This window comes from Pleurodeles waltl, chromosome 6 (genome assembly GCF_031143425.1).
Source record: "Pleurodeles waltl isolate 20211129_DDA chromosome 6, aPleWal1.hap1.20221129, whole genome shotgun sequence".
Classification (NCBI taxonomy): Eukaryota; Metazoa; Chordata; class Amphibia; order Caudata; family Salamandridae; genus Pleurodeles; species Pleurodeles waltl.
In genome coordinates, this window is record NC_090445.1 from 1,181,703,401 (window position 1) to 1,181,728,808 (window position 25,408).

A 25,408-nucleotide genomic window follows, 5' to 3' on the forward strand; every position below is an offset into this window, starting at 1 on the left:
CAAACAACTCTGAATGATCAATCCAAACTGGTACCAGTACTGGATTTATTATAAAATGTACCCAGGAGTCACCTTAGAGGTACCCCGTGTAAAAGCTGGTGGTTGGTCGGTCCCAACCAGCCTGCCACCTCCAGACACAAGTCTGAACCCCTGGGTTGAGAGCTCCTGCTTGCTGGGATTCAGAACAATGCCCTTCCTGGGTGGAGGTGCTAACACCCCCTCCCTCAAGAATGTGCACTGCCCTGCTGGTGAGCTTCAAAGGGCTCGCTGCCCTTGAAACTCAACCTCCAGTCCTGCTGCTAGCAGCAGATGGTCTCCCCTGTTGCAAACCCCCACTTTTGGCAGGAGCAACGGTGGAAAAACCACACAATGAGAATGAGGAGCGGCCCCACCTAGCATGTACCACCCCAAGGGTGTTGCCCGCAAGGTTGGCACGCACTCCATTTAATTTTCCTCCATCTTGGATGAAAGGAAAACAGCCAATCAGGGATAGGGAAGTCACCCTTCCTACAGAAAGTGGTCACTGTGGTGGGTGCTGCTACTCAAAGGTAGGTGTCCCATTGAACACTACCGGGTTCCCCCTAAAATGCCCACTAAATTCAGTATTTAGTGGGCACCCCTAAACCAGGTAATCAGATTCAACGGATGTAGGAGGCTGGCCTGGCTTATAGTGGGTACCTTGTGGTACTTACACCTTGTGCCAGGTCCAGTTATCCCTTATTAGTAGAATAGGGGTGTTTAGCAGCTTAGGCTGATAGAGGTATCTATAGCAGAGCAGCTTAAGCTGAACTAGGAGACATGCAAAGCTCCTACTATACCACTTATATCATATAGCACAATATCATAAGAAAACACAATACTCAGAGTTACTAAAAATAAAGGTACTTTATTTTAGTGACAATATGCCAAAAGTATCTCAGAGGATACACTCCCTTAGGAGGTAAGTAATATACACAAATGATATGCACACAAACCAAAATCAGGTAAGTAACAGTTAGAAAAGTAGTGCAAACAATGTAGAATCACAATAGAATGCAATAGGGAGAAATAGGCCTGGGGCAACACAAACCATATACTCCAAAAGTGGAATGCGAACCACAAAAGGACCCCAGGCCTAGTGTAGTGTGCAGAAGGTCGCTGGGAGTGTACGGAAACACTAAGGGTGTTCAAGATACCCCACCCCAAGACCCTGAAAAGTAGGAGTAAAGTTACCCTACTACCCCAGAAAGACAGTAAAGTCGAGATAGGGGATTCTGCAAGGACAACAACTGACTGCAAAACACTGAAGACGGATTCCTGGACCTGAGGACCTGTAAAGGAAGGGGACCAAGTCCAAGAGTCACGAAAGTGTCCAGGTGGGGCAGGAGCCTACTAAACCCCGGATGAAGGTGCAAAAGGGCTGCCTCTGGGTGGAAGAATCCAAAGATTCTGCAACAACGGAAAGTGCCAGGAACTTCTCCTTTGGTCAGAATATGTCCCATGGTGTGCTGGAGGATGCAGAGTTGTTTCCACGCAGAAAGACCGCAAACAAGCCTTGCTCGCTGCAAGAGTCGCGGTTGAGGATTTTGGGTGCTGCTAGGGCCCAGGAAGGACCAGGAGGTCGCCCTTGGAGGAGGAGACAGAGGGGGCGCTCAGCAACTCAGAGAGCCCATGCAGAAGCAGGCAGCACCCGCAGAAGCACCTGAACAGGCACTTAGAAGATCTGAGGACAGCGGTCGACTCAGAGGCACAAAGGAGGCTCCCACGACGTCAGAGTCGAACTCAGCGAGTTGGGCAATGCAGGATTGAGTGCTGGAGACCTGGGCTAGGCACGAAGGAAGTCTTGCAAAAGTGCACAGAAGCCCGAGCAGCTGCAGTTCACGCAGTACACAGGATTACTGTCTGGCGTGGGGAGGCAAGGACTTAGCTCCACCTAATTTGGACAGAAGGGCCACTGGACTGTCGAAGACACTTGGACCCAGCTCCTGTGTTCCAGGGACCACGCTCGTCAGGATGAGAAGGGACCCAGAGGACCGGTGATGCAGAAGTTTGGTGCCTGCGTTGGCAGGGGGAAGATTCCGTCGACCCACAGGAGATTTCTTCTTGGCTTCCAGTGCAGGGTGAAGGCAGACAGCCCTCAGAGCATGCACCACCAGGAAACAGTCGAGAAAGCCAGCAGGATGAGGTGCTACAATGCTGCTGGTAGTCTTCTTGCTACTTTGTTGAGGTTATGCTGGCGTCCTGGAGCAGTCAGCGGTCGATCCTTGGCAGAAGTCGAAGAGGGAAGTGCAGAGGAACTCTGGTGAGCTCTTGTATTCGTTATCTGGTGAGATGCCCACAGGAGAGACCCTAAATAGCCCACAGAGGAGGATTGGCTACTGAGAAAGGTAAGCACCTATCAGGAGGGGTCTCTGACGTCACCTGCTGCACTGGCCACTCAGAGCTGTCCATTGTGCCCTCCCACCTCTGCATCCAAGATAGCAGAGGTCTGGGACACACTGGAGGAGCTCTGGACACCTCCCCTGGGAGGTGCTGGTCAGGGGAGTGGTCACTCCCCTTTCCTTTGTCCAGTTTCACGCCAGAGCAGGGCTGGGGGGATCCCTGAACCAGTGTAGACTGGCTTATGCAGAGAGGGCACCATCTGTGCCCATCAAATCATTTCCAGAGGCTGGGGGAGGCTACTCCTCCCCAGCCCTTTACACCTATTTCCAAAGGGAGAGGGTGTAACACCCTCCCTCAGAGGAAATTCTTTGTTCTGCCTTCCTGGGACCAGGCTGCCCAGGCCCCAGGGGGGCAGAAACCTGTCTGAGGGGTTGGTAGCAGCAGTAGTTGCAGTGGAGACCCCGGAAAGTTAGTTTGGCAGTACCCGGGCTCTGTGCTGGAGACCCGGGATGCATGGAATTGTTCCCCCAATACCAGAATGGTATTGGGGTGACAATTCCATGATCCTAGACATGTTACATGGCCATGTTAGGAGTTACTATGATGACGCTACATATAGGTATTGACCTATATGAAGTGCATGCGTGTAATGGTGTCCCCGCACTCACAAAGTCCAGGGAATTCGCCCTGAACAATGTGGGGACACCTTGGCTAGTGCCAGGGTGCCCACACACTAAGTAACTTTCCACCTAACCTTCACCAAGTGAGGGTTAGACATATAGGTGATTTATAAGTTACTTAAGTGCAGTGTAAAATGGCTGTGAAATAACGTGGACGTTATTTCACTCAGTCTGCAGTGGCAGTCCTGTGTAAGAATTGAATGAGCTCCCTATGGGTGGCATAAGAAATGCTGCAGCCCATAGGGATCTCCTGGAACCCCAATACCCTGGATACCTAGGTACCGTATACAATGGAATTATAAGGGTGTTCCAGTGTGCCAATCAGAATTGGTAAAATTAGTCACTAGCCTGCAGTGACAATTTTAAAAGCAGAGAGAGCATAAACACTGAGGTTCTGGTTAGCAGAGCCTCAGTGATACAGTTAGGCGCCACACAGGGAACACATATAGGCCACAAACTTATGAGCACTGGGGTCCTGGCTAGCAGTATCCCAGTGACACATATCAAACACACTGACAACATAGGGTTTCCACTATGAGCACTAGGGCCCTGGCTAGCAGGATCCCAGTGAGACAGTAAAAACACCCTGACATATACTCACAAACAGGCCAAAAGTGGGGGTAACAAGGCTAGAAAGAGGCTACCCTCCCACAACGGACATAAGACTAGCATCAAGAAGATTCAAGACGCAAGAACTGTGGAACTGCTGCAACAAAGAAAAGGCGCCAAACCCTGCCTGCTGCACCTAGGACCCAACAATCACCGCTGAGGAGCTGCTGGACAATTGGAAAAACTCAAAAGAACCCCAGAGGACCTCAGGGCTTTGAAAATCACCATAGAACTCACTCCAGAGTGGAAGTACTAATCTCTAACAGCAAGAAACCAGCAAGCCAGTTAGGGTCACTTCGCTGACCAGCCGCTAACCCCCGAACCAGAAGTCGCAGCGGGATCTAACGACACATCGACGACCGCAAGGACAACCCTGCAAGAGTGCCAAGTTTGGTGGCCCTGTGCCGCCTAGCGGTCAAACAAAGTACGGACACCGAGAAAACCAGCTCACCCGGGCTGAAAAAGGACCTGGAGGAAGCCCCAGTCAAGGTACTTCAGGAACACCCTGGACTTCCAACATTCGAAATGACAAAGAGAGTGCCCCACTGGTTACACACTGGAAACAACATGGACATAGAATTGAAGACCTCTCCTGGACTGTCCTAGAAAGGATTAAGAACTCTGGACAGATAGAGGACCACAAAATCCGGAAGAAGAGAGAAGTCTTCTGGATTTTTACACTAGACAGCCATGAAAAGGGATTGAATGAGTATATCCCTTGGGAAAACGCTATCATATAAGTTAAGTTTTCATTTATAAGTATTTATATATTGTTCCATAAATAGTATTTTCATTAAAAAAACCTTTAGGATTTTTCCTAGTTTTTTTCATAGCTGTGTATATTTTCATCACAGCTGTTACTTCTATTTTCATTCTTATTTTTGTCTTATTTTTATTTCCTTTCGCATCTTTATCTTTATTTTTCCTCCTATTTGTTTATCTTTACCAGCACACGGGTGAGTAGTTGGTATCATAAATTAGAGGGCGTTTTCATTAGAGTCCATCTTTCGCCAGTTGATAGATATACTTTGCTAGCTACTATGCTAAACATCGATATCTACATCAGCAGATTTCAGTATGTATTCTACGGAATCATCTGAATCAAAAATAATTTCTGAGCACTGTACTACAAGCTTCATTGTATTTACACAAAATAGGGTATAACATATTCATTAATAGCTTGCTAAGCGTCCGTCCGCGTCCTCGGAATACTCCCAATATGGCGCCTACTCTAGACCACCTAACTACCTTACACATCTGCGGCCTAGTGCTTCTAGGAACCTCATTCTGTAGCCGTATAAGAATGCCTACATGCTGCGGCAGCTGACTTTAGTCAGCAGATGTGAGACGATCGAGCGTCGCGACCGGTATCTTTCTTAAGTACTTAATTTTCATTTTCCTCGGCTATATTGTATCTATTTTATTTCACTATATAATTAAATGATCTACAGCCTACAGCACAGAGCTTAAGTATTTTTGCCCTCTGTTTATTCTGTATTATTAGTAACAGTCTCGTTCACCATACCTAAATACACATATCCTAGATTCATCCCTTGTATTGCTATGACTTTGAGGACCTACAAAAATCAAACATAAGGACCTAACTTCAACCGTTGCTACCAGCTAATATTCAGGTGAATTCCATTACTTACAAACAATAGTAGGAACATATATCTACTACACCATGTACATTTAATCTTATTATTTATATACTTACTTATCTATTATGTGGTTTTTGTTATTTATTTAGCTCATCTCCTTGTTTAACAATTGGCAACCGCTCCGTAATGAGATAGAAACAGCTGGAACAACTATTGCTACATAAAAAAGTTAGAAAAGACTCCTCAAGTAAGGACTTTCTTCATTAGAATTTATTACCTCTATCATTTAACATACACCAAGACGCATGTACTCACTGAAGGGAATTAAAGAATGCTGGTAACACAATGCAAGGCACCCTCCAACTATGATTTACTAACCACTGGTTTCCCTAGCTATATCTAGGATGCACCATTGTCATTTATTAAACACTTGCCATTCTACGTTCTCTAATTAAATGCCTCCAGTTTTTAGCATTCTATACTTCATACTCTATTACTAACAACACTATTTAAAGTATATTCAGACTTCTTGGGCATCTATCCTGATATGACAACACGTCACCTTTGATTGATATATATATAAAATATAGATAGGTGACTTTTAGTATACTAGCACTATGATTCATATAAACTATTATATAATTCCTTCTATCAGATTTTTTGACTACATTATCAAAAAATACACTACAAACCTAAAATCAAATTTACCGGAAGAATTGGCTGCTAAGGCTAGACCACTATTGAACAGTACCATTGGGAACGGCCCTGAAGAAGGTGACCCATAATATCATAAAACACCGAAACGCGCGTAGGCCTTTTGGTCCCTACGGTACCACTTCGATAGAACCACGTCAGCATTGTTTTTCTTTTTATGTATTAGATTATCATTAATGTATTAGAAGAATTTATATTTATATATCTTTATCATTAAAAATTGTTTTAGCTTCTGTTATTAGGATTAGCTTTATTGATGTCATGTTTCACTTGTAGATAAGATCTTCCTTTCCGTCTATTTTGTCCAGTATGCTTGTGGTTTGTCTGACTTAGGTACTTTGTTTGTCTTTTTTATAAAATGATGTATATTTTTCTATGATTGTATTATCACTGAATAATAATAACCAAAATAAAAAAATTATATAAAATCATATAATAGGATTACTCTATCTGTGATTAATTGCTAGAGTATAGCAGCCTGATATCATGTGTTTATAATTGGTCTATTATATATAGCTCTTATTATTTCAAACTCTATTGTGGTTTTCTTGAAGATTATGGTATCTTCAAGTGCATTTGAGTAGCTCTCTTAGTAGTTTTCTCTACACCCTGGACTTCCTGCCAGAGTGCCCCTGTTGTCCTGTAAATGACCCTTGAACCGACTTACCTCCAGCTCCAAAGGGCATCTTTGTGCACAGCTCGTGGCTCACCAATTCGCTCTGCACCTGGCCGCCCTATGCCCTACAACGAAGAACCTGGTGTGCCCTAAGGGTCCCCTACCCCATGTGACCTCGACACTCCAAGGGGACCCCAAAGAACTATCTTTAAACTTACCCGTGCAGTGCTTTTCCAAGTGGTCCCCCGCAGGGGCCAGAGACCTTTCATCGCTGCTTCCGCCGGAACCGGGAACCTCCCGAACTTCTCCAGCTGGCACAGTGTGCCCACCGACGACCTCGACCAACCTACAAAAGAGGAACTTGGAAAACCAACTGTACGATTTTATATGTATTTTTAAAGATTACTTTCCATTGATTGCTACGGTGCGTAATTACGCACAGAAAGACTATTTTTTATTAAACTTCAAAAATTCTAATCTCAAAAAGTACTTAACTAATTTTGATAATCTTGGTCTTATAAATTACATAAACGTGAAGTATTTTTATAAATTGGTCTTGAGTTATTCCGTTGAATGAGTTGCATGATTGATACTGTGAGTACAACAAATGCTTTGCACTTCTCCAAGATTGGCCTAACTGCTCGACCAAGCTTCCTTAAAAATTAGAGCATTAGGTGTTCTAGTTTTTACCCCTGTAAACGAACATGTGGTTGCCTGGACTTCCCGCATAGTATCCCTAGCTTTGTACACTACATATAGGGCCAGCCTCCAACGCATTGCTAAGGGGAAAAGGTCATACAGTATATACAAAAACATGGGAGGTTAGTCTGCATTTTCCCTCACCTCAAAAGACGGCAGTCCTTGGAATCTTTCCCACACCCCGGGCACAGGCAGAGCTTCAGAAACCACGGCGTCTACGTACCCCGTTAAAGATGCACAGTATACTATGCAGTGTGGTTAGGTGGTTCTCCGGTGTCAGCAGTCAGGTGGAAACACAAATGGGACCTCCTTATTTTGGCTCACCAACATAGTTCCCTCTAAAGTGCACACCTGAGCAGGCGCGCACACTTTGATTTCTCTCTGCGCAGAGACTTCCAAACACTGCACACTACAAAGGATTCCTCTGCATTTGGAAAGGGATAATTTGGAGCCTTTGTAAAGCTGCCTTAGTTGAAGCTGCGCTGCTGAATGCATTGTTAAAGACACGTTTTTGTCTTTAAAAATGCTAATCGAGGAAGTGTTAACAACTGCAGTGAAAGCCAGTCCTGTAGCAGCGAGAAAGCAGCCCCAGAGCCTTCCCTGCAGAGTGCAAACTCGGAATACCTTGGGGAATTGTGGCAGTTCCCAGATATAAACATACTTTGGAAGCTAGGGCAGCCACGTGTCAGCCATCAGTGGCATCCCTGAGGCTGTAACTTTGTACCTAAATTAAGGCCATCAGTTTTGGACACTGATAAATTTAAAACTCACCAGCAGACAGGGCTGTGTATTTTCACAGCTGAAACTCCTCCTATTTTAAAAAGCAACAAAATAGTGCCAAGGGTGCAGTGGTGCCAGGGCCCAGGTCTGCACGGTACCCCCTGGTGGCTCCTAAGTTAAAGTGTGATTCAAAACTCCTCTGATTTTCACTGTTGCAGCTTTTCATAGTTTAAAAAAGAATCTGTAAAATTGATCTTCACAGTCCTGCTACTTAGGTAATTATCTTTTCAGTGTCTTCCATCCAAAGTAAGGGCTAGGTTACACAACAAGGTACCACATTCCTATATATCCTTATAGTCAGGGCCACTAGAATTATTTGGCCAGGGTGCACCAAGTTATGTGGCAAGGTGGACTGAATTATGCAGCAAGAAAAGGCAAATTGTGCTGCACAATGCTGCACATTTTGTGATAGTATTACTTCCTTATTTTGGCATTTTTGCACTGTTTAACACTGTCTGGACAAACGGATCACCTGATTAGTAACAGTTTAGCACCCAAATACATCAATAAACAACAGAAAGGGGGGGGCAGTCAACCTTTGTAAAACGTCTTCTGCTGTATGACAACATGCGTTGCTGCATTTTTAGTAACATATGATCTGTTTGAACTAGAAATAATCTTTGTTTCTTAAAATCGGCAGCCTATGTAGCAAATGATGGATTATATGGCAAATGCGGCAAGATCACAAATATGTGGGAAATGTTGCGACCGCAAAATTGCTTAATTCCAGTGGCCCTGATTATAGTCTGCAAATGCTTAGAAAAAAAACAAGAACCAGAATCCCTTGCAGCGTTCTTTGTAAATTTGTTTACTGAAGTTGACAACTGTGAGAGAATCAACAGATATTTTTCATCACATTTGTAATTTTATAACTTTATGCATGCTGGTTATCAGCTTTTGTGCACTTTGCCGGATATGATGTGAAGCCAAAGGAAAAGACTATAGACCTGATTCATGCAATGGGAAAAGTTACGTCGGATGCCATATATCTGATCTGTTTATTATAAAATGTTATGACAAAGGCAGTAGGTATGGCTTGATTAGTATGAAAAGCATTTATTAAAACCAATATGCCTATTATGGGGGATTGTTATAATATTGTGCTAAAGCCCGTAGGCAGGCATTTACTTGCATAGAATTTCATAGTTTGCCATAATAAGCAAGGGGTTTGGAGTTGGTGACTGACTCAAACTAAATTGTGGAGATAGAAGATTTGCACTGTGATGATCCTTGGTAGCCCGCCTTAGGGTTTTTTTATTTTTATTTTTATTTTTTATTTAGACAATGGCAATTTTGCATATATTTGCAATTGTATTGATGAGTGCCTTGCAGAAAAGTTTATGCTTAGTACAGTTGGCCTGCCTTTATTACAGTGATGAGCCACTGGCAAAAGCTATAGACCTGATTGATTCAATGGGAAAAGGTATTTGATATGCCATAGGTCTGTTCCATCTCTTATGTAAATTTCTGATACAGGCACTAGACCTGACCTACTTATTATGAAATACAAACAAATGTGTCAGAGCCAATAGGCCCTGAAGGGTGGATTGTTATTGCACCCTGTTCAAGCCTGCAAATGTGTTTTGCTATAGGCAATCTCACAGATTAGTTTTTAGGCAAGGGTTTTGTGTTGATTACCCCTTTGACAAACCTTAGGGGTACAACATTTATACTGTAATCAACCGTCCTAGAATCTTATCGGAAGGACTGGCAAATTTAGTTGTCTGCCAAGATCTAATGATAAAAATCATATATACCACTGATATACCACTTCAGTCGTTGACTCTTGCACGCGAGTGACATTAGTCTGATCACATGTGCACAGCCACATAAAAACGAGTATGCTTCAGTGACGAGGCTAGTGGGCCAGTGCTTTGCTTTTCTGCTATCCAGTTACAGGCCCCTTTTCATTTGTTTCAATCTCCTCTTTTTATTTTCATCATTAAAGCATACTACAGCTCCAAAGACAGTTCTAATTGACTGCTTTCTTGTCGCTGACTTCATCTGCAGTGTACTGCAACATGTACAGCCACTGCATCTAAACCACCTGACCATCATGGAAGGATATTGTCAATAAGGTTTAATTGTTTTTACCTTTGCAAAATGGGCAACACATTGGTTTCTAAATTTCGCAGTCAGATGGAACTATAAAACGATACAGTATGTACAGTACCATTGCAACACAGCCACTCTCTGCTTTGTTTGTTATTGTAAGCATGCGTCTGACATTTTTAGGCGATAGCATGTTTTCATTTTTGTACTTTTATCTTTTTTATTTATCTTGCTGCTGAGTTTGTTCATGAATTTCATTGCAGTTGGGTAAATGGATGAATGTATGAGTATCAGTGATGAATGGATGCATGAGATCAGGGATGAGTAATAGAATACATATATGATGTCTTGAGACCATCAGCCTCGCGGTGGTGGTCAGGACCACTGCCTCTGTGGCAGTCCGACTGCCACATTACGACCCTGGCAGTCAGACCACCGGGGTACCGCCGTTTCATCCGGGATCGGTGATCTTGACAGGCTGACGGTAGCTGAGGTTGGAATCAGCGAGGGCAGCGATGCATGCAGCGCCGCATACTGATTTCGACCTGGTTCTCCGCCAGCCTTTTTGTGGCGGTATCACCTCCATGAAAAGGCTGGTGGACAACAGGTGCAGGGGGCCACAGAGGGGCCCCTACACTGACCATGCACTTGGTATGGACAGTGCGGGGGTCCCCTGCCCAACACCCTGTGCAGACAGTGAGCATTGCAAGGGTGATCGTGCACCCTGCGGCGGCAACTGCATTACTAGATGGCGACAATGCTGCCACCACTTTCCTGCTGGGTTGACCCGTCAGCCCAGCAGGAAAGTCGTAATGGGCCGGTGGGGAGGTAGCCAGCATGGCGCCAAACTTCCTGTCGGAAGTTCAGCAGACGAGTTATCCCAGCCACTGAACTCATAATGAGGCCCTTAGTCATTGATGGGTTTAGGCACAGAATAAAGAGGCACTTTCATTTATGAGCCAGACCTATTGATGTTGCCAGTGCTTGTTGTCAACCTTCAAGTGGTAGCTAGGCAATTTTCTTAGTTGGTGTAGGAAAGTACCATCTTGCCTGGCATGTTACCCCCATTTTTCACTGTATATATGTTGTTTTAGTTGTATGTGTCACTGGGACCCTGTTCACCAGGGCCCCAGTGCTCATAAGTGTGCCTGAATGTGTTACCTGTGTAGTGACTAACTGTCTCACTGAGGCTCTGCTAATCAGAACCTCAGTGGTTATGCTCTCTCATTTCTTTCAAATTGTCACTGACAGGCTAGTGACCAATTTTACCAATTTACATTGGCTTACTGGAACACCCTTATAATTCCCTAGTATATGGTACTGAGGTACCCAGGGTATTGGGGTTCCAGGAGATCCCTATGGGCTGCAGCATTTCTTTTGCCACCCATAGGGAGCTCTGACAATTCTTACACAGGCCTGCCACTGCAGCCTGAGTGAAATAACGTCCACGTTATTTCACAGCCATTTTACACTGCACTTAAGTAACTTATAAGTCACCTATATGTCTATCCTTTACCTAGTAAAGGTTGGGTGCTAAGTTACTTAGTGTGTGGGCACCCTGGCACTAGCCAAGGTGCCCCCACATTGTTCAGGGCCAATTCCCCGGACTTTGTGAGTGCGGGGACACCATTACACGCGTGCACTACATATAGGTCACTACCTATATGTAGCTTCACAATGGTAACTCCGAATATGGCCATGTAATATGTCTATGATCATGGAATTGCCCCCTCTATACCATCCTGGCATAGTTGGCACAATCCCATGATCCCAGTGGTCTGTAGCACAGACCCTGGTACTGCCATACTGCCTTTCCCGGGGTTTCACTGCAGCTGCTGCTGCTGCCAACCCCTCAGACCGGCATCTGCCCTCCTGGGGTCCAGCCAGGCCTGGCCCAGGATGGCAGAACAAGGGACTTACTCTGAGAGAGGGTGTTACACCCTCTCCCTTTGGAAAATGGTGTGAAGGCTGGGGAGGAGTAGCCTCCCCCAGCCTCTGGAAATGCTTTCTTGGGCACAGATGTGCCCAATTCTGCATAAGCCAGTCTACACCGGTTCAGGGGACCCCTTAGCCCTGCTCTGGCGTGAAACTGTACAAAGGAAAGGGGAGTGACCACTCCCCTGACCTGTACCTCCCCTGGGAGGTGCCCAGAGCTCCTCCAGTGTGCTCCAGACCTCTGCCATCTTGGAAACAGAGGTGCTGCTGGCACACTGGACTGCTCTGAGTGGCCAGTGACGTCAGAGACTCCTTGTGATAGGCTCCTTCAGGTGTTGCTAGCCTATCCTCTCTCCTAAGTAGCCAAACCCTCTTTTCTGGCTATTTAGGGTCTCTGTCTCTTGGGATTCCTTAGATAACGAATGCAAGAGCTCATCCGAGTTCCTCTGCATCTCTCGCTTCACCTTCTGCCAAGGAATCGACTGCTGACCGCGCTGGAAGCCTGCAAACCTGCAACATAGTAGCAAAGACGACTACTGCAACTCTGTAACGCTGATCCTGCCGCCTTCTCGACTGTTTTCCTGGTGGTGCATGCTGTGGGGGTAGTCTGCCTCCTCTCTGCACTAGAAGCTCCGAAGAAATCTCCCGTGGGTCGACTGAATCGTCCCCCTGCAACCGCAGGCACCAAAAAGCTGCATTACCGGTCCCTTGGGTCTCCTCTCAGCACGACGAGCGAGGTCCCTCGAATCCAGCAACTGTGTCCAAGTGACCCCCACAGTCCAGTGACTCTTCAGTCCAAGTTTGGTGGAGGTAAGTCCTTGCCTCACCTCGCTAGACTGCATTGCTGGGAACCGCGACTTTTGCAGCTACTCCGGCCCCTGTGCACTTCCGGCGGAAATCCTCCGTGCACAGCCAAGCCTGGGTCCACGGCACTCTAACCTGCATTGCACGACTTTCTAAGTTGGTCTCCGGCGACGTGGGACTCCTTTGTGTAACTTCGGGTGAGCACCGTTTCACGCATCCTCGTAGTGCCTGTTTCTGGCACTTCTCCGGGTGCTACCTGCTGCTAAGAGGGCTCCTTGTCTTGCTCGACGTCCCCTCTACCTCCTGGTCCAATTTGTGACCTCCTGGTCCCTCCTGGGCCGCAGCAGCGTCCAAAAACGCTAACCGCACGATTTGCAGCTAGCAAGGCTTGTTGGCGTTCTTTCGGCGGGAAAACACTTCTGCACGACTCTACAAGGCGAGAGGGATCCGTCCTCCAAAGGGGAAGTCTCTAGCCCTTTGCGTTCCTGCAGAAACCGCAGCTTCTTCAGTCCAGTCGAAGCTTCTTTGCACCCGCAGCTGGCATTTCCTGGGCATCTGCCCATCTCCGACTTGCTTGTGACTTTTGGACTTGGTCCCCTTGTTCCACAGGTACCCCAGATTGGAAATCCAGCGTTGTTGCATTGTTGGTTTGTGTCTTTCCTGCCTTATTCCCCTATCACGACTTCTTTGTCCTTTGGGGAACTTTAGTGCACTTTGCACTCACTTTGCAGGGTCTTGGGGTGGGCTATTTTTCTAACCCTCACTATTTTCTAATAGTCCCAGCGACCCTCTACAAGGTCACATAGGTTTGGGGTCCATTCGTGGTTCACATTCCACTTTTGGAGTATATGGTTTGTGTTGCCCCTATCCCTATGTGTCCCCATTGCATCCTATTGTAACTATACATTGTTTGCACTGTTTTCTAAGACTATACTGCATATTTCTGGTATTGTGTATATATATCTTGTGTATATTTCCTATCCTCTCACTGAGGGTACACTCTGAGATACTTTGGCATATTGTCATAAAAATAAAGTACCTTTATTTTTAGTATAACTGTGTATTGTGTTTTCTTATGATATTGTGCATATGACACTAAGTGGTACTGTAGTAGCTTCACACGTCTCCTAGTTCAGCCTAAGCTGCTCTGCTAAGCTACCATTATCTATCAGCCTAAGCTGCTAGACACCCTATACACTAATAAGGGATAACTGGGCCTGGTGCAAGGTGCAAGTACCCCTAGGTACTCACTACAAGCCAGTCCAGCCTCCTACAGTTGGTCATCTGATCACTCATCTGCATACACAAGTTAGAAAGGTGTGCACGCAAACATTCTGTTGCCACACACGGGAACCAAAAATTAGAGGGAGCATTGCTCACCAACTGTTGTAAGGTAATTCAACACTTTAAAAATGAAAGGAAAGACAAACTCCTTTTTGCCAATGTAAAGTCAGCACTTTACTGTTGTGACAGGAAGATCGACCCTCCTCACACAGGCAGGCAGCTGGTCTCAATTAGTAAATAATAATTGACTGGCCAGTCATAGATTGAAACAGAAAAATATTTGAACACCTGTGACCCAGTTACCCCTAAACTTTAAAGAAATCTTCTACACATTCTTCATTTGTGGCTTTAACAATGCTCTGCAAATTATCTGGTCTTCATTCTAGAATACATACATATTTGAGGTAAATACAACTCTTATACTATGTCTGCGCTAACAATATAACCCTAAGACCTCTGTGTAGTCTGAACTGATTAGATTTCCCACACTCATTGTCTTATCAGGTTACAGTATATTTGGAAACATGAAGTTCATGCCAGTGAGCCTGTGTGCTAAGAGTTGTAAATATGCATGCTTGCTAAACACTATTTTGCTTTTAATTGCAACCCTTTCCTGTTACTTATTTCAGTGTGTCCTCAAGTGAACTCTTCACCCTATTCCGGTCAGGATTAGGTTTGGGCCTGCAGTGTTCTTTTACTAGTACAGCTGCATAGGCTTTTTGCCAATGCCTGTTGCTGCACTTTATTTTCACATTCATATTCCACATTTCTGGTAAGATGTGAAAAGAAATATATTGTTAGTATTTGATTTATTTATTAAAATGGAACAAAGTTTTTAAGGTACCCGTTGTTGAATGCCAAGATTGCTTATTCTTGATTCTTTTTCTCACAATCCTACACTACCTATGTGTTGACCTCAATTGTGCTGCTTCTTTTTTTATTTATCCCTGCTTTCTTCTCTATCCATGTCTTTCTATTCTTCCCTTCACTCTCCCTTTTTTGCCATTCTTTCTTGTACCGCCTCAAAGTTGTATGAAGATAAAATATGCCCCTGCCCACAAATGAGTGCTGGTAACACTACTTGCAACCACTGGCATAAATTAAACACTTATTTATGTGAACTGTTGTTCTGGTGTGTCCAACTCCCTCGCCTCGCATGTCCTTCCCGGCATATACAGCTGTAATGCCCTCCGTGGCCTGCTTCGCACTCTAAAAAACTTAAATAAGAATTAAAGTATGACATGCTTATTAAATAAACTCACAAGCAGTCTCCTCTTGAGCCCCACTGTAGATGCACTAAATAATACGTTTGCATGCACCCTTTTTTGAATCTCGGCTGGACAGCGCATAATACATCTCGAAGAGACTGTTGTATTCAATATGTGGGCTTCAGCCCGCCCATAGGCTTCCCATTTGCTGGCTCCATCCTTGCTTTCTTATTCTTTCTTCCCATTTGTCTATGGTATGCATGTGTCAAGCACCTTCCTCTGTTTAGCCCTCCCCAAGATGATGGACTAATTACTATTACACATCCACTGTTCCCATTTTAGGAACTGTTTTAGGAACTACTTTTGTCTTGGTTTAAGAGCACTTCCCACTAGTGCTTGTGTTTTCACTCACTCGGCCTGTAAATCTTGTTCTTACCTCGTCACGGTTGCTGTACGTTCAAAAACCGAGGTCATATGTCAGACACTGTTTTTCAAGGGTGCCTGTTTCTCCCTGCCACTTTCAAATATCCGAGCTGCCCTTGATTGCTTGTGTGACTATCGGCACGAGCTCAAGGCTGCAGGCCCCGGTACACACCAATATAACTCCCGCTGGTGATAAAAAGAATATTTATGATTTGATATTAATTTTTATCATCCGTGGCGTCACAGTAGTAGGGGCACACGCGAATAATGTAGGTGTAGAGACATAAGGAAGAGACCAGTGACTCAGCGGCCTTCAGTCAGGAGAATGCGGCGGCCATCTTGGTTGACTCAGACAACAAGAAATAACTAAAAAGTATATTGCAGATTGTTTTCCCATTTATCAAAAATACTACTAGCAATTAATTATTTACGTGCATTTATAATTAACTCTTATTATAAAATAATGAATGTTGCCACATGTTAATTATTAAAAACAAACCCCAGACTTTTATTTTAAAGTCAAGGCGTTTTTTTCTTGACGAGAATCCCTTCTCGTATCTTTTTAATGTCTTCAAAAACGTGCCCCCTCGGCACGTTTCAACATACAGTCCCAGTATGGCCTCCCATATTCTAAGGTGGCTGCTGTGCTATATACCCTTCATCTATGGACACATGTTCCACCCACACTTGAAAGCGTAGAACTCACGCACAAAAGCAGCTGCATGAGCCTGGGGTTTGTGCCGTGCAGAAGGAAATGAGCATGGTAGTTGTCCAGTACCTGGAGATAGGCTAGCCAGCAAATTATGAGGAAGAGCCTCACAAGAGTCCGTGCACGAGACAAGCCCATCAAATTGTTTGGCAAGTAAATCGTGTAAGAAACATCATCTTACTAAAAACTTTAAAAATGTATCACACTTTTAGTAGGATTTATGTTCTTGCCAAACAATGTGCAGATTCTGTTTCTTTCCCACTAGGACATTTTATTGCTATTTGCATTTACTTTGTGCAGAAGTAACCCTCAAGGGGTAGTCTGAGACATGTTTGTAACACTCGGGAGCCAGTGAAAAATCCTCAGTTACAAGACATTCGCATTGACAACGCCTATAACTCTAAAATATGCGGCACCTATTGACTTTGCCAATGCTTGTTTGTTTGTTTTCAAACTAGGGATATATTAATGACTCAAGACGCAAAATATATTAATGAAAGCAGCCTGTATTTTCTTCGACAGTGTGGGCAATTATGTACTATCCTATTGAAGGAAGAGCCTGCATGCAATAAATAACAGAAGCCCGTCTGTATCTAAGCCACCGTGCTCTTATCAGCTGATCACCGCTGTCTCCCGGGTCTGTCTCCATGGGGCGTGGGTGGGAGGGCTGAGAGGACAAAGTGAAGCACATTGAGGGAGCCCTCATCCATTAATCATCGCTCATCTTCTTTCCCTGGAATCAGCTGGAAGAGGAGCTGGGGCGCCTCACTGATCGCGGCTTAAGCAAGCCCGGGCAAGCTGCAGCGCTTCCTCTCTGCCTGCACGCGAATGTAGGACAGGCGGCAGCTGTGCGCGCACAGCTCCCATCTCCAGCCTGGATTACAGGAGCCATGCGACGAGGGGGAGCTCCATTAAGGGCACGCCGATGCATATGTGCTGGAAGATGAAGCTTCAGGTAGGACAGCTGTCTTCTTGTCGCCGTCAAATATTCCCAGGTGTCTTTTGTTAGGACACGAGGACGTCCAAAATATGTTTCCATGGCGGTGACATGGAAGGGCCTGCCGGGGAGAAGCTTAATTGTATAAATGCAGCTACATTCCAATTCATGTTTCCGTTTGCTCTCCATTGTCTGCTGCTAGCGAAGGAGCATTTCTCCGTCACGTTAAATGCAAATCTGTTGTTCGTGATCGCGACTCAACTGCCTTAGCAATTATAAAGCACTCTCTGTCTGTTGTGCATTTATCAATAGGTGCACGGTTCTCGTGACGGAAGGCTTGAGTATTGTTACACTGTTATTACACGAATCATACACAGCAGTCTTATATTACATCACCGTTCTGTAAATACTGCATGCGACGAGCGCAGCGAGGCAGAGCCAGATATCGGAATATTCGTATGCTTGTGCGTCCTTCCAATAAATGCCCGTGTTTATCTTTTCAAGTGGAGCAGATTGGTGCCCTAAAATTATGAGTCCAACTTCGCAAATAGACCAAAGGGCAGATTTTTTAACTATCGTCCAGCAGGACCACGATGCCTTTTCGTTCTGTGTATCTATATAATTTGCAGGGCTCTCTTAATGTGTGCCAAGCACTGACATGTCATCAAGTTTGCAAAGAAAATGTTTGCTGTTTGCCTTTTTTCTGTCTTGTGGGGTAAGGTGCCGTCTCTGGCAGTGAACTGGCTGCCTTCACAGAGGGTATGGTAGCCACCCAGAATCAAAACTTGAACCCACAGGACACAGTTGAAGGTAGGAGTGCAGAATTACTTGCAACTGGTGCGATTGGATGTTGTTGCAAACATTGCTAGGATTCAACGCATTTTCATCTTTAAATCCCCCCTCGGTTTTAGAAATTGCTTCACACGTTCATGTAAAGATTGTCAGCTTTATGTGGAATCCCTGAGAAGATTAGAGATCACGTGCTCTGCTGAAGCTTAACATGTTTTCATGTGAGCTTCTTACCAGAATGACGTGTTCAACCAACTCTGTTTCTTTATGGACAGCAATGGTAAATAAAGGCCTGCCTGGCCTACTTTTAAAATGCATGTTTTCCTTGCTCCATATCACTAGAGAAGGAGATTTACAGGCAGTGAGATGGTCTGGCGTCTGTGGCATTTGATGAATTTCTCTTAATTCAGAACTAGATAGTTTTTAAGGCAACTTGAAACTAATGACAGCTGTTGGGTCACTGAAAGCGAAACAACATCTATATCATTAGTACCTATTGAGAAAGGAGTGTTCATTCAAACAGCTTAGTTGCGTTCACTTTAAGCGCAATTAGAGTCCATAGTTGTTGAATATTGCAGTTGCTGAAAGCGGAGGTTTCCACCTCTCGTCTTGGCTGGCAGTACAGGGAGTGCAGAATTATTAGGCAAGTTGTATTTTTGAGGATTAATTTTATTATTGAACAACAACCATGTTCTCAATGAACCCAAAAAACTCATTAATATCAAAGCTGAATATTTTTGGAAGTAGTTTTTAGTTTTAGCTATGTTAGGGGGATATCTGTGTGTGCAGGTGACTATTACTGTGCATAATTATTAGGCAACTCAACAAAAAAAAATATATACCCATTTCAATTATTTATTATTACCAGTGAAACCAATATAACATCTCAACATTCACAAATATACATTTCTGACATTCAAAAACAAAACAAAAACAAATCAGTGACCAATATAGCCACCTTTCTTTGCAAGGACACTCAAAAGCCTGCCATCCATGGATTCTGTCAGTGTTTTGATCTGTTCACCATCAACATTGCGTGCAGCAGCAACCACAGCCTCCCAGACACTGTTCAGAGAGGTGTACTGTTTTCCCTCCTTGTAAATCTCACATTTGATGATGGACCACAGGTTCTCAATGGGGTTCAGATCAGGTGAACAAGGAGGCCATGTCATTAGATTTCCTTCTTTTATACCCTTTCTTGCCAGCCACGCTGTGGAGTACTTGGACGCGTGTGATGGAGCATTGTCCTGCATGAAAATCATGTTTTTCTTGAAGGATGCAGACTTCTTCCTGTACCACTGCTTGAAGAAGGTGTCTTCCAGGAACTGGCAGTAGGACTGGGAGTTGAGCTTGACTCCATCCTCAACCCGAAAAGGCCCCACAAGCTCATCTTTGATACCAGCCCAAACCAGTACTCCACCTCCACCTTGCTGGCGTCTGAGTCGGACTGGAGCTCTCTGCCCTTTACCAATCCAGCCACGGGCCCATCCATCTGGCCCATCAAGACTCACTCTCATTTCATCAGTCCATAAAACTTTAGAAAAATCAGTCTTGAGATATTTCTTGGCCCAGTCTTGACGTTTCAGCTAGTGTGTCTTGTTCAGTGGTGGTCGTCTTTCAGCCTTTCTTACCTTGGCCATGTCTCTGAGTATTGCACACCTTGTGCTTTTGGGCACTCCAGTGATGTTGCAGCTCTGAAATATGGCCAAACTGGTGGCAAGTGGCATCGTGGCAGCTGCACGCTTGACTTTTCTCAGTTCATGGGCAGTTATTTTGCGCCTTGGTTTTTCCACACGCTTCTTGCGACCCTGTTGACTATTTTGAATGAAACGCTTGATTGTTCGATGAACACGCTTCAGAAGCTTTGCAATTTTAAGAGTGCTGCATCCCTCTGCAAGATATCTCACTATTTTTGACTTTTCTGAGCCGGTCAAGTCCTTCTTTTGACCCATTTTGCCAAAGGAAAGGAAGTTGCCTAATAATTATGCACACCTGATATAGAGTGTTGATGTCATTAGACCACACCCCTTCTCATTACAGAGATGCACATCACCTAATATGCTTAATTGGTAGTAGGCTTTCGAGCCTATACAGCTTGGAGTAAGACAACATGCATAAAGAGGATGATGTGGTCAAAATACTCATTTGCCTAATAATTCTGCACTCCCTGTATAATGCCAAGTTAAGAAAAAATGGCATCTCTTTACGTACTGTTGCAGACTTACTGCTTTTGGGAATTCACAAACATCCCATTAGTGCAACTGGAAAGGGGCAGGTTTTCAGACATACTATCAGTGGGAATGTCATGTAACACACACTTGCCTCGTCTTGAATGGGATTTGCCGCTACGTATTTTTCTGCACTTGCAGCAGAGAAATCCTTAACCGTAAACCCACTTACATCTGCCAGAAATTCTTACCTGAATAGCTAGAAGGCATAAATGGAGACACTTTCATCCATAAACTTACGTTCATGACTGAAAATATCTTTGTGATTTTGGCATATTTTTTCTGCAACGCCTAAAACTCGTTATCAAGCACATTGCTCCAACTGGTTATTTTAGAAAAAAACGTGGACTACACATCCCTTAATACATTAATCAGGGTGTCAAGTGTAAGGTGAAAAAATCAAAGTACATTTATTTTGCGTCATCTGATCCATGATGCTCGCCCCATGTTACATTCACAGTCAAAATTACAAGAATACATAGAAATACATGTACTTACAATTAAAAACATCTTTACTTCAAAATGTGGTAACTAGTATAGTTTAAAACGGGAACACATCATCGCACGATAAGCCCCCTTACACATGTTACTCTGTCGTCTGCTGCCTTTAATAAATGCGGTTTAAAAAGTACAAAGCCTTCAACTGCCGAATCTGATGATGGGCCTTATACCATCATAACAATTCAAATTCATGCCGCGGTCTCTCACATCTAACATTTTACATACCTTTCCCTCTCTATTCCATTGATTAAGGCGGAATTGAGGCAGCCGTATTTATAAATAAAGCAGAAGCTTTAGATTCCAGAGAATGGGAATATTTGTTCCTCCTGCTTGAACGAGTGAGGGTGGGGTATGATTTTATAGTTTGGGTTACCCTGTTACATAAGCAACCATTAGGTTCAATAGTGCACTCTCTGTGCCATTCTCTCTTAAGTGGGGATACAACAGGGTTCTCCTGATTTGCTCTTGTTGTTTGCTGTAGCAATTGAACCGCTAGTAAGTGTATTGCGTTAATGCCACATTCTTAGGGGTGTTACACTCCGAAAGAGCAGACTACTTATTTCATTCTATGCTGACGAATTGCTGATAGTAATTACGAACCTGATAGACAATTTCATTCCCATTGTCAAGTAACGTGTATGATGTAGGGAAGTTTCACGGCTTTTAATTCAGTGTGGCACACACATTGTTATTTCATGAACAGATACCAGGGTCAGATTCATAACTGTATATCTCCTAGAGTGATCTGAAGACCCTGTAAGGTATTTAGGAGTGAGGTTACATCGAAAAATAGAGATTATTATTCTAGAAAATTGTGGCACAGCCAGTGAAGACATCAATGTAAAGATAAAACGTTTGGTGTTGCTGCCACTTTGACTTTGCCCCCTAGCGCTGATAACGACGACGATACTGCCAAAGCTTCTGTATCTTTTTGTAAACATACAAATACCCCTGAATCTGAGTTTCATCAGGGAACTCCGATTCATGATCTCTCTGTTATGCTGAATAAGACGCCATGAATACTAAGGGAAACGCTTAGACTGTACGTGCACATGGTGGTTTCCCCCCCCCCCCCCAAGACAACTCTAGCTGCATCTTGTGGTGGAAGATAATTTGGCATTCTCTTGCCCCTTGATAACAGTAATATGTTCATCCATACAAAGGCCTTAAAACTATTATATTTCCTGATTGACTACAGTATGTGTGTCAACATTTCCTCAGGTTCAGTCCATTGCTTTCTTTGATAGCAGAACCGAAGATGCAGGCACAGCTCTGCAATATGCTCCATCAGTGTTGGAGGGGATTATTCTATAGTTCTTGTACAGATCATCATTTGAAAATATAGGTGGAACTACACGTTTGGATACATTCTTGCATTGTAGACTAAAAATACTACGCAGGAGGTTCTTCCTTCTTTTCCGGAACAACCCAGTACATCCATTGGTAAGCCTATTCTCATCAGAAATGTTAACAACTTATATGCACACCTCATCTTACAACTCAGGGAGAGGTAAAGTGAGACATATCGATGACACACCAGAAGTGGGATGCTTATCTTCCTTCCAGGTAACAAGTGCTCAGTGAGAATATTGCTGTTATCAAACTAGGGAGGAATCAATGAGTATTAGAAAAAGGCTGCCTCACTATACATTCTTAACACTCCAGAAACATTATATAGCGCAGATATTTTTGAAAATCTTTTTATTAACAATTGCTCAGCATACACCAACAGAGTTAAACAATCACTATCCTGACTGGCATAACAGGAGATTAGGGCAGTCAGTTCACAGCAGCTTTAAAGTCTATACATTCAAAAGGCATGTGATATATTGGCATTTGCTGTCCAGTACAGATCAAACTTTTTTCTTCGGCCTCAATCAGGCCCCTGACCTCAATCTTGGCTCATCTTCCCTTCACTATCCTCTGTAAGTGGTCCAATGACCCCACACCTTCCCTTACTTATTTGGGCACCCTCAACTCTGGTAAATTATTACCTTTTCAGCTCTTTGGCAGCAGTCCAGGTCTGCCTCCCAGTCTTCCACGCCCAGAGGACGATCTGCTCCCCAAGCCCTGGTTATGTTTCTCTTGGCCATTCCTGCTGCCAGTATTAACCATATCTTTTGATACATAGGCCGCACTTCTTCCCCAGTTATGCAGAATATATGCCACCTGTCCTCCAGCGGTATAACAAGGCCCGTGACTCTGGACATGACCTGTACCATCTCCTTCCAGCATTGTTGGATTCTATGGCTCAGCCATAGTGTGCGAAAGAAAGAGCCTACTTTGTCATAGCATTTAGGTCAGTGGTGCATCTCCCTGTGCGGTGCAGTAGCGATAAAGGTGTATAGGATCTATGTAGTAACCTCAGTTGTAACAATCAGAATCTGGCCCGGATTGCTATGTCTCTAGGACTCTGTAGTGCGTCCATCAGTCATCATCTTATATTAGTCACAAGTATACCTCCCAGGCCTCCCTCAAAGTCTGCAGGAGGTGAGGGAGTTATTCATGATTTTCTCATACTTTAATGAGGTGGCTTTAACAGTCATTGGATCCACCAGCAGTTGGTCTTCTAGGGTTGAGTATTCCGGCAACTGATCCCCCTCCGGTATGTGCCTCTTCAGCGTGTGACCCATCTGTAAATAGTGGAACCTTTCTGTCTCTGCCATTTCGTATTCCCCTTGAAATTCCTCAAATGTAATCAGGGCTCGGTCCCTCCAGATATCCCTCAAGAAATCTATCCCCAATAATCCCCATTTTTTGAATCCCTTCAGGTTCCCCATCTCCCATAATGGGGTTCTCTCTGGTAATATGTCTCCCTAGCCCAAAAATCTATTAGCTTCCCTCCATACTCCTACCACTGTTTGTGTATGAATCTGAAGGTCCCTTTTTTTCCCTTTGCAATACAGCAGAGGGGGGTAGTTATGGCTACTTGTTACCCGTTGGCCCACTCTATATGCCAGCTCATCTCTATCTGGGAACCCCAAATCATTAATATTAACTAATTGGGCTGCCCAGCAGTATTTCCTCACATCCAGCACTGCTATGCCCCCTTCAGTTACTCCCCTCTGAAGCTCACACAATTCCCATTTGTGAGCTCCCTCCATCCCAAAGGAGTTTGCGCAGTACACTATCAATCTTGTGAAAGAAATCTGATAGTATTTTGTATGGGGTGTTTTGCAGGACATGCAGAGAGCGCGAGAAGGCAGTCATCTTAAAGAGTACAGCCCTACCCATCAGGGATATTGGGAGTCTCAAGCAGTGGGTCACATAATTCTGCAGTCTCGCTAGATGGGGATACAGGTTTTATGTCAGAAATTCACCAGCATCTCGCATTATATGGATACCTAAGTACTTGAGCCTGTTCCTTATCCCCAAGGCTGCGCACCTTGATGATAGGAAAGAGATGCCACCAGCCAGGGGAAAGATGAAGAATTTATCCCAGTTAATCTGGTACCCTGAATAGTCAGAGAAGATTTGGAAGATTTGCGGTAATCAATCAACTGGAATGTGTGGTTGTGCAGTGTTTAGTAGTACATAGTCCGTGTATAGAGAAATATGCTCTTCCCATTCCCCAGCTCCTATAATACCTTTAACAAGTGGGTCCTGGCGTATCCAGGCCGCAAGAGCCTCCAGTGCAAGAGCAAATACAATTGGGGACAATGGGCAGGGTGAACAACTGTGCTAAGGCGCCGTTGACCCGCACCCTCTGCTCGCTATATAGAAGCCTGATCCAAGTACAGAACCGCAGACTAAACCCCAGCTTGGCCAGGGCCGCAAATAGTTCCACTCAATGCTGTTAAAAGCCATACGGGCATCCACCGATAGCAGTGCGTCCTTTTGAATGGGTTTAGTAGCGGTCATGTGTAGTACTTCATATAGGCATCTGAAATTGAGATGGATGCTTCTGTGAGGCATAAAGCCTGACTGATCACGATATATTATCGAGGTTATTACCGTACTCAGTCAGTTCACTAGGGCCTTCACCAGCACTTTAGCCACTAAATTTAGTAGTGAAATAGGCCTATATGAACTGCATGCATCTGGAGGCTTACCTGTCTTTTTGGATAACCACAATGGTTGCCAACCTTTGGTCTTACGGCAAGTAATTCTCTTCTCTTGCGGGCATAAACATATTTAACATGTCTGGTGTACATTTGTAGAGTTCTACCGGCTGGCCGTTTGGGCCCGCTGCTTTCCCCGATTGTAATTACTGTATGGCTCCTCCTATGTCCTCCATCGAAAGGTCTTTATATACAGCAGATTTGTACGAAGATGCAAGATGTGTAAAATGCCATATGCAGGTTGCAGCTTTCATCCACCTGGCATGACAGTGTCTGATACTGAATGCTTTTTGGTCCAAAACATTTGAGGCATTGTCAGAAGTGACTGGAGTGGCGACTCTAGCTTATCACTTTTAGCTCTTTTGGGATATGTAGCTTATGTTCTGTTCGAGGCATGTAGGATTGTGGCGTAGGCCT

The 25,408-nt window shown here is 44.3% G+C and overlaps 1 protein-coding gene across 7 annotated transcripts in view; it reads left to right on the top strand.

The window, feature by feature from the left end:
• Window positions 1-25,408, top strand: part of MARCHF8 (membrane associated ring-CH-type finger 8) — a 585,276-nt gene that overhangs the window by 241,204 nt on the left and 318,664 nt on the right. For 2 of the 7 annotated variants that reach the window (XM_069240428.1, XM_069240431.1), the window contains exon 2: window positions 17,219-17,430. The exons of the other annotated variants lie outside the window; for them this stretch is intronic. In XM_069240428.1, the coding sequence (XP_069096529.1) occupies window positions 17,401-17,430 (30 nt within the window). In that variant the 5' untranslated portion in view covers window positions 17,219-17,400. The remainder of the gene's footprint in view (window positions 1-17,218; window positions 17,431-25,408) is intronic. 7 annotated transcript variants of the gene reach the window in all.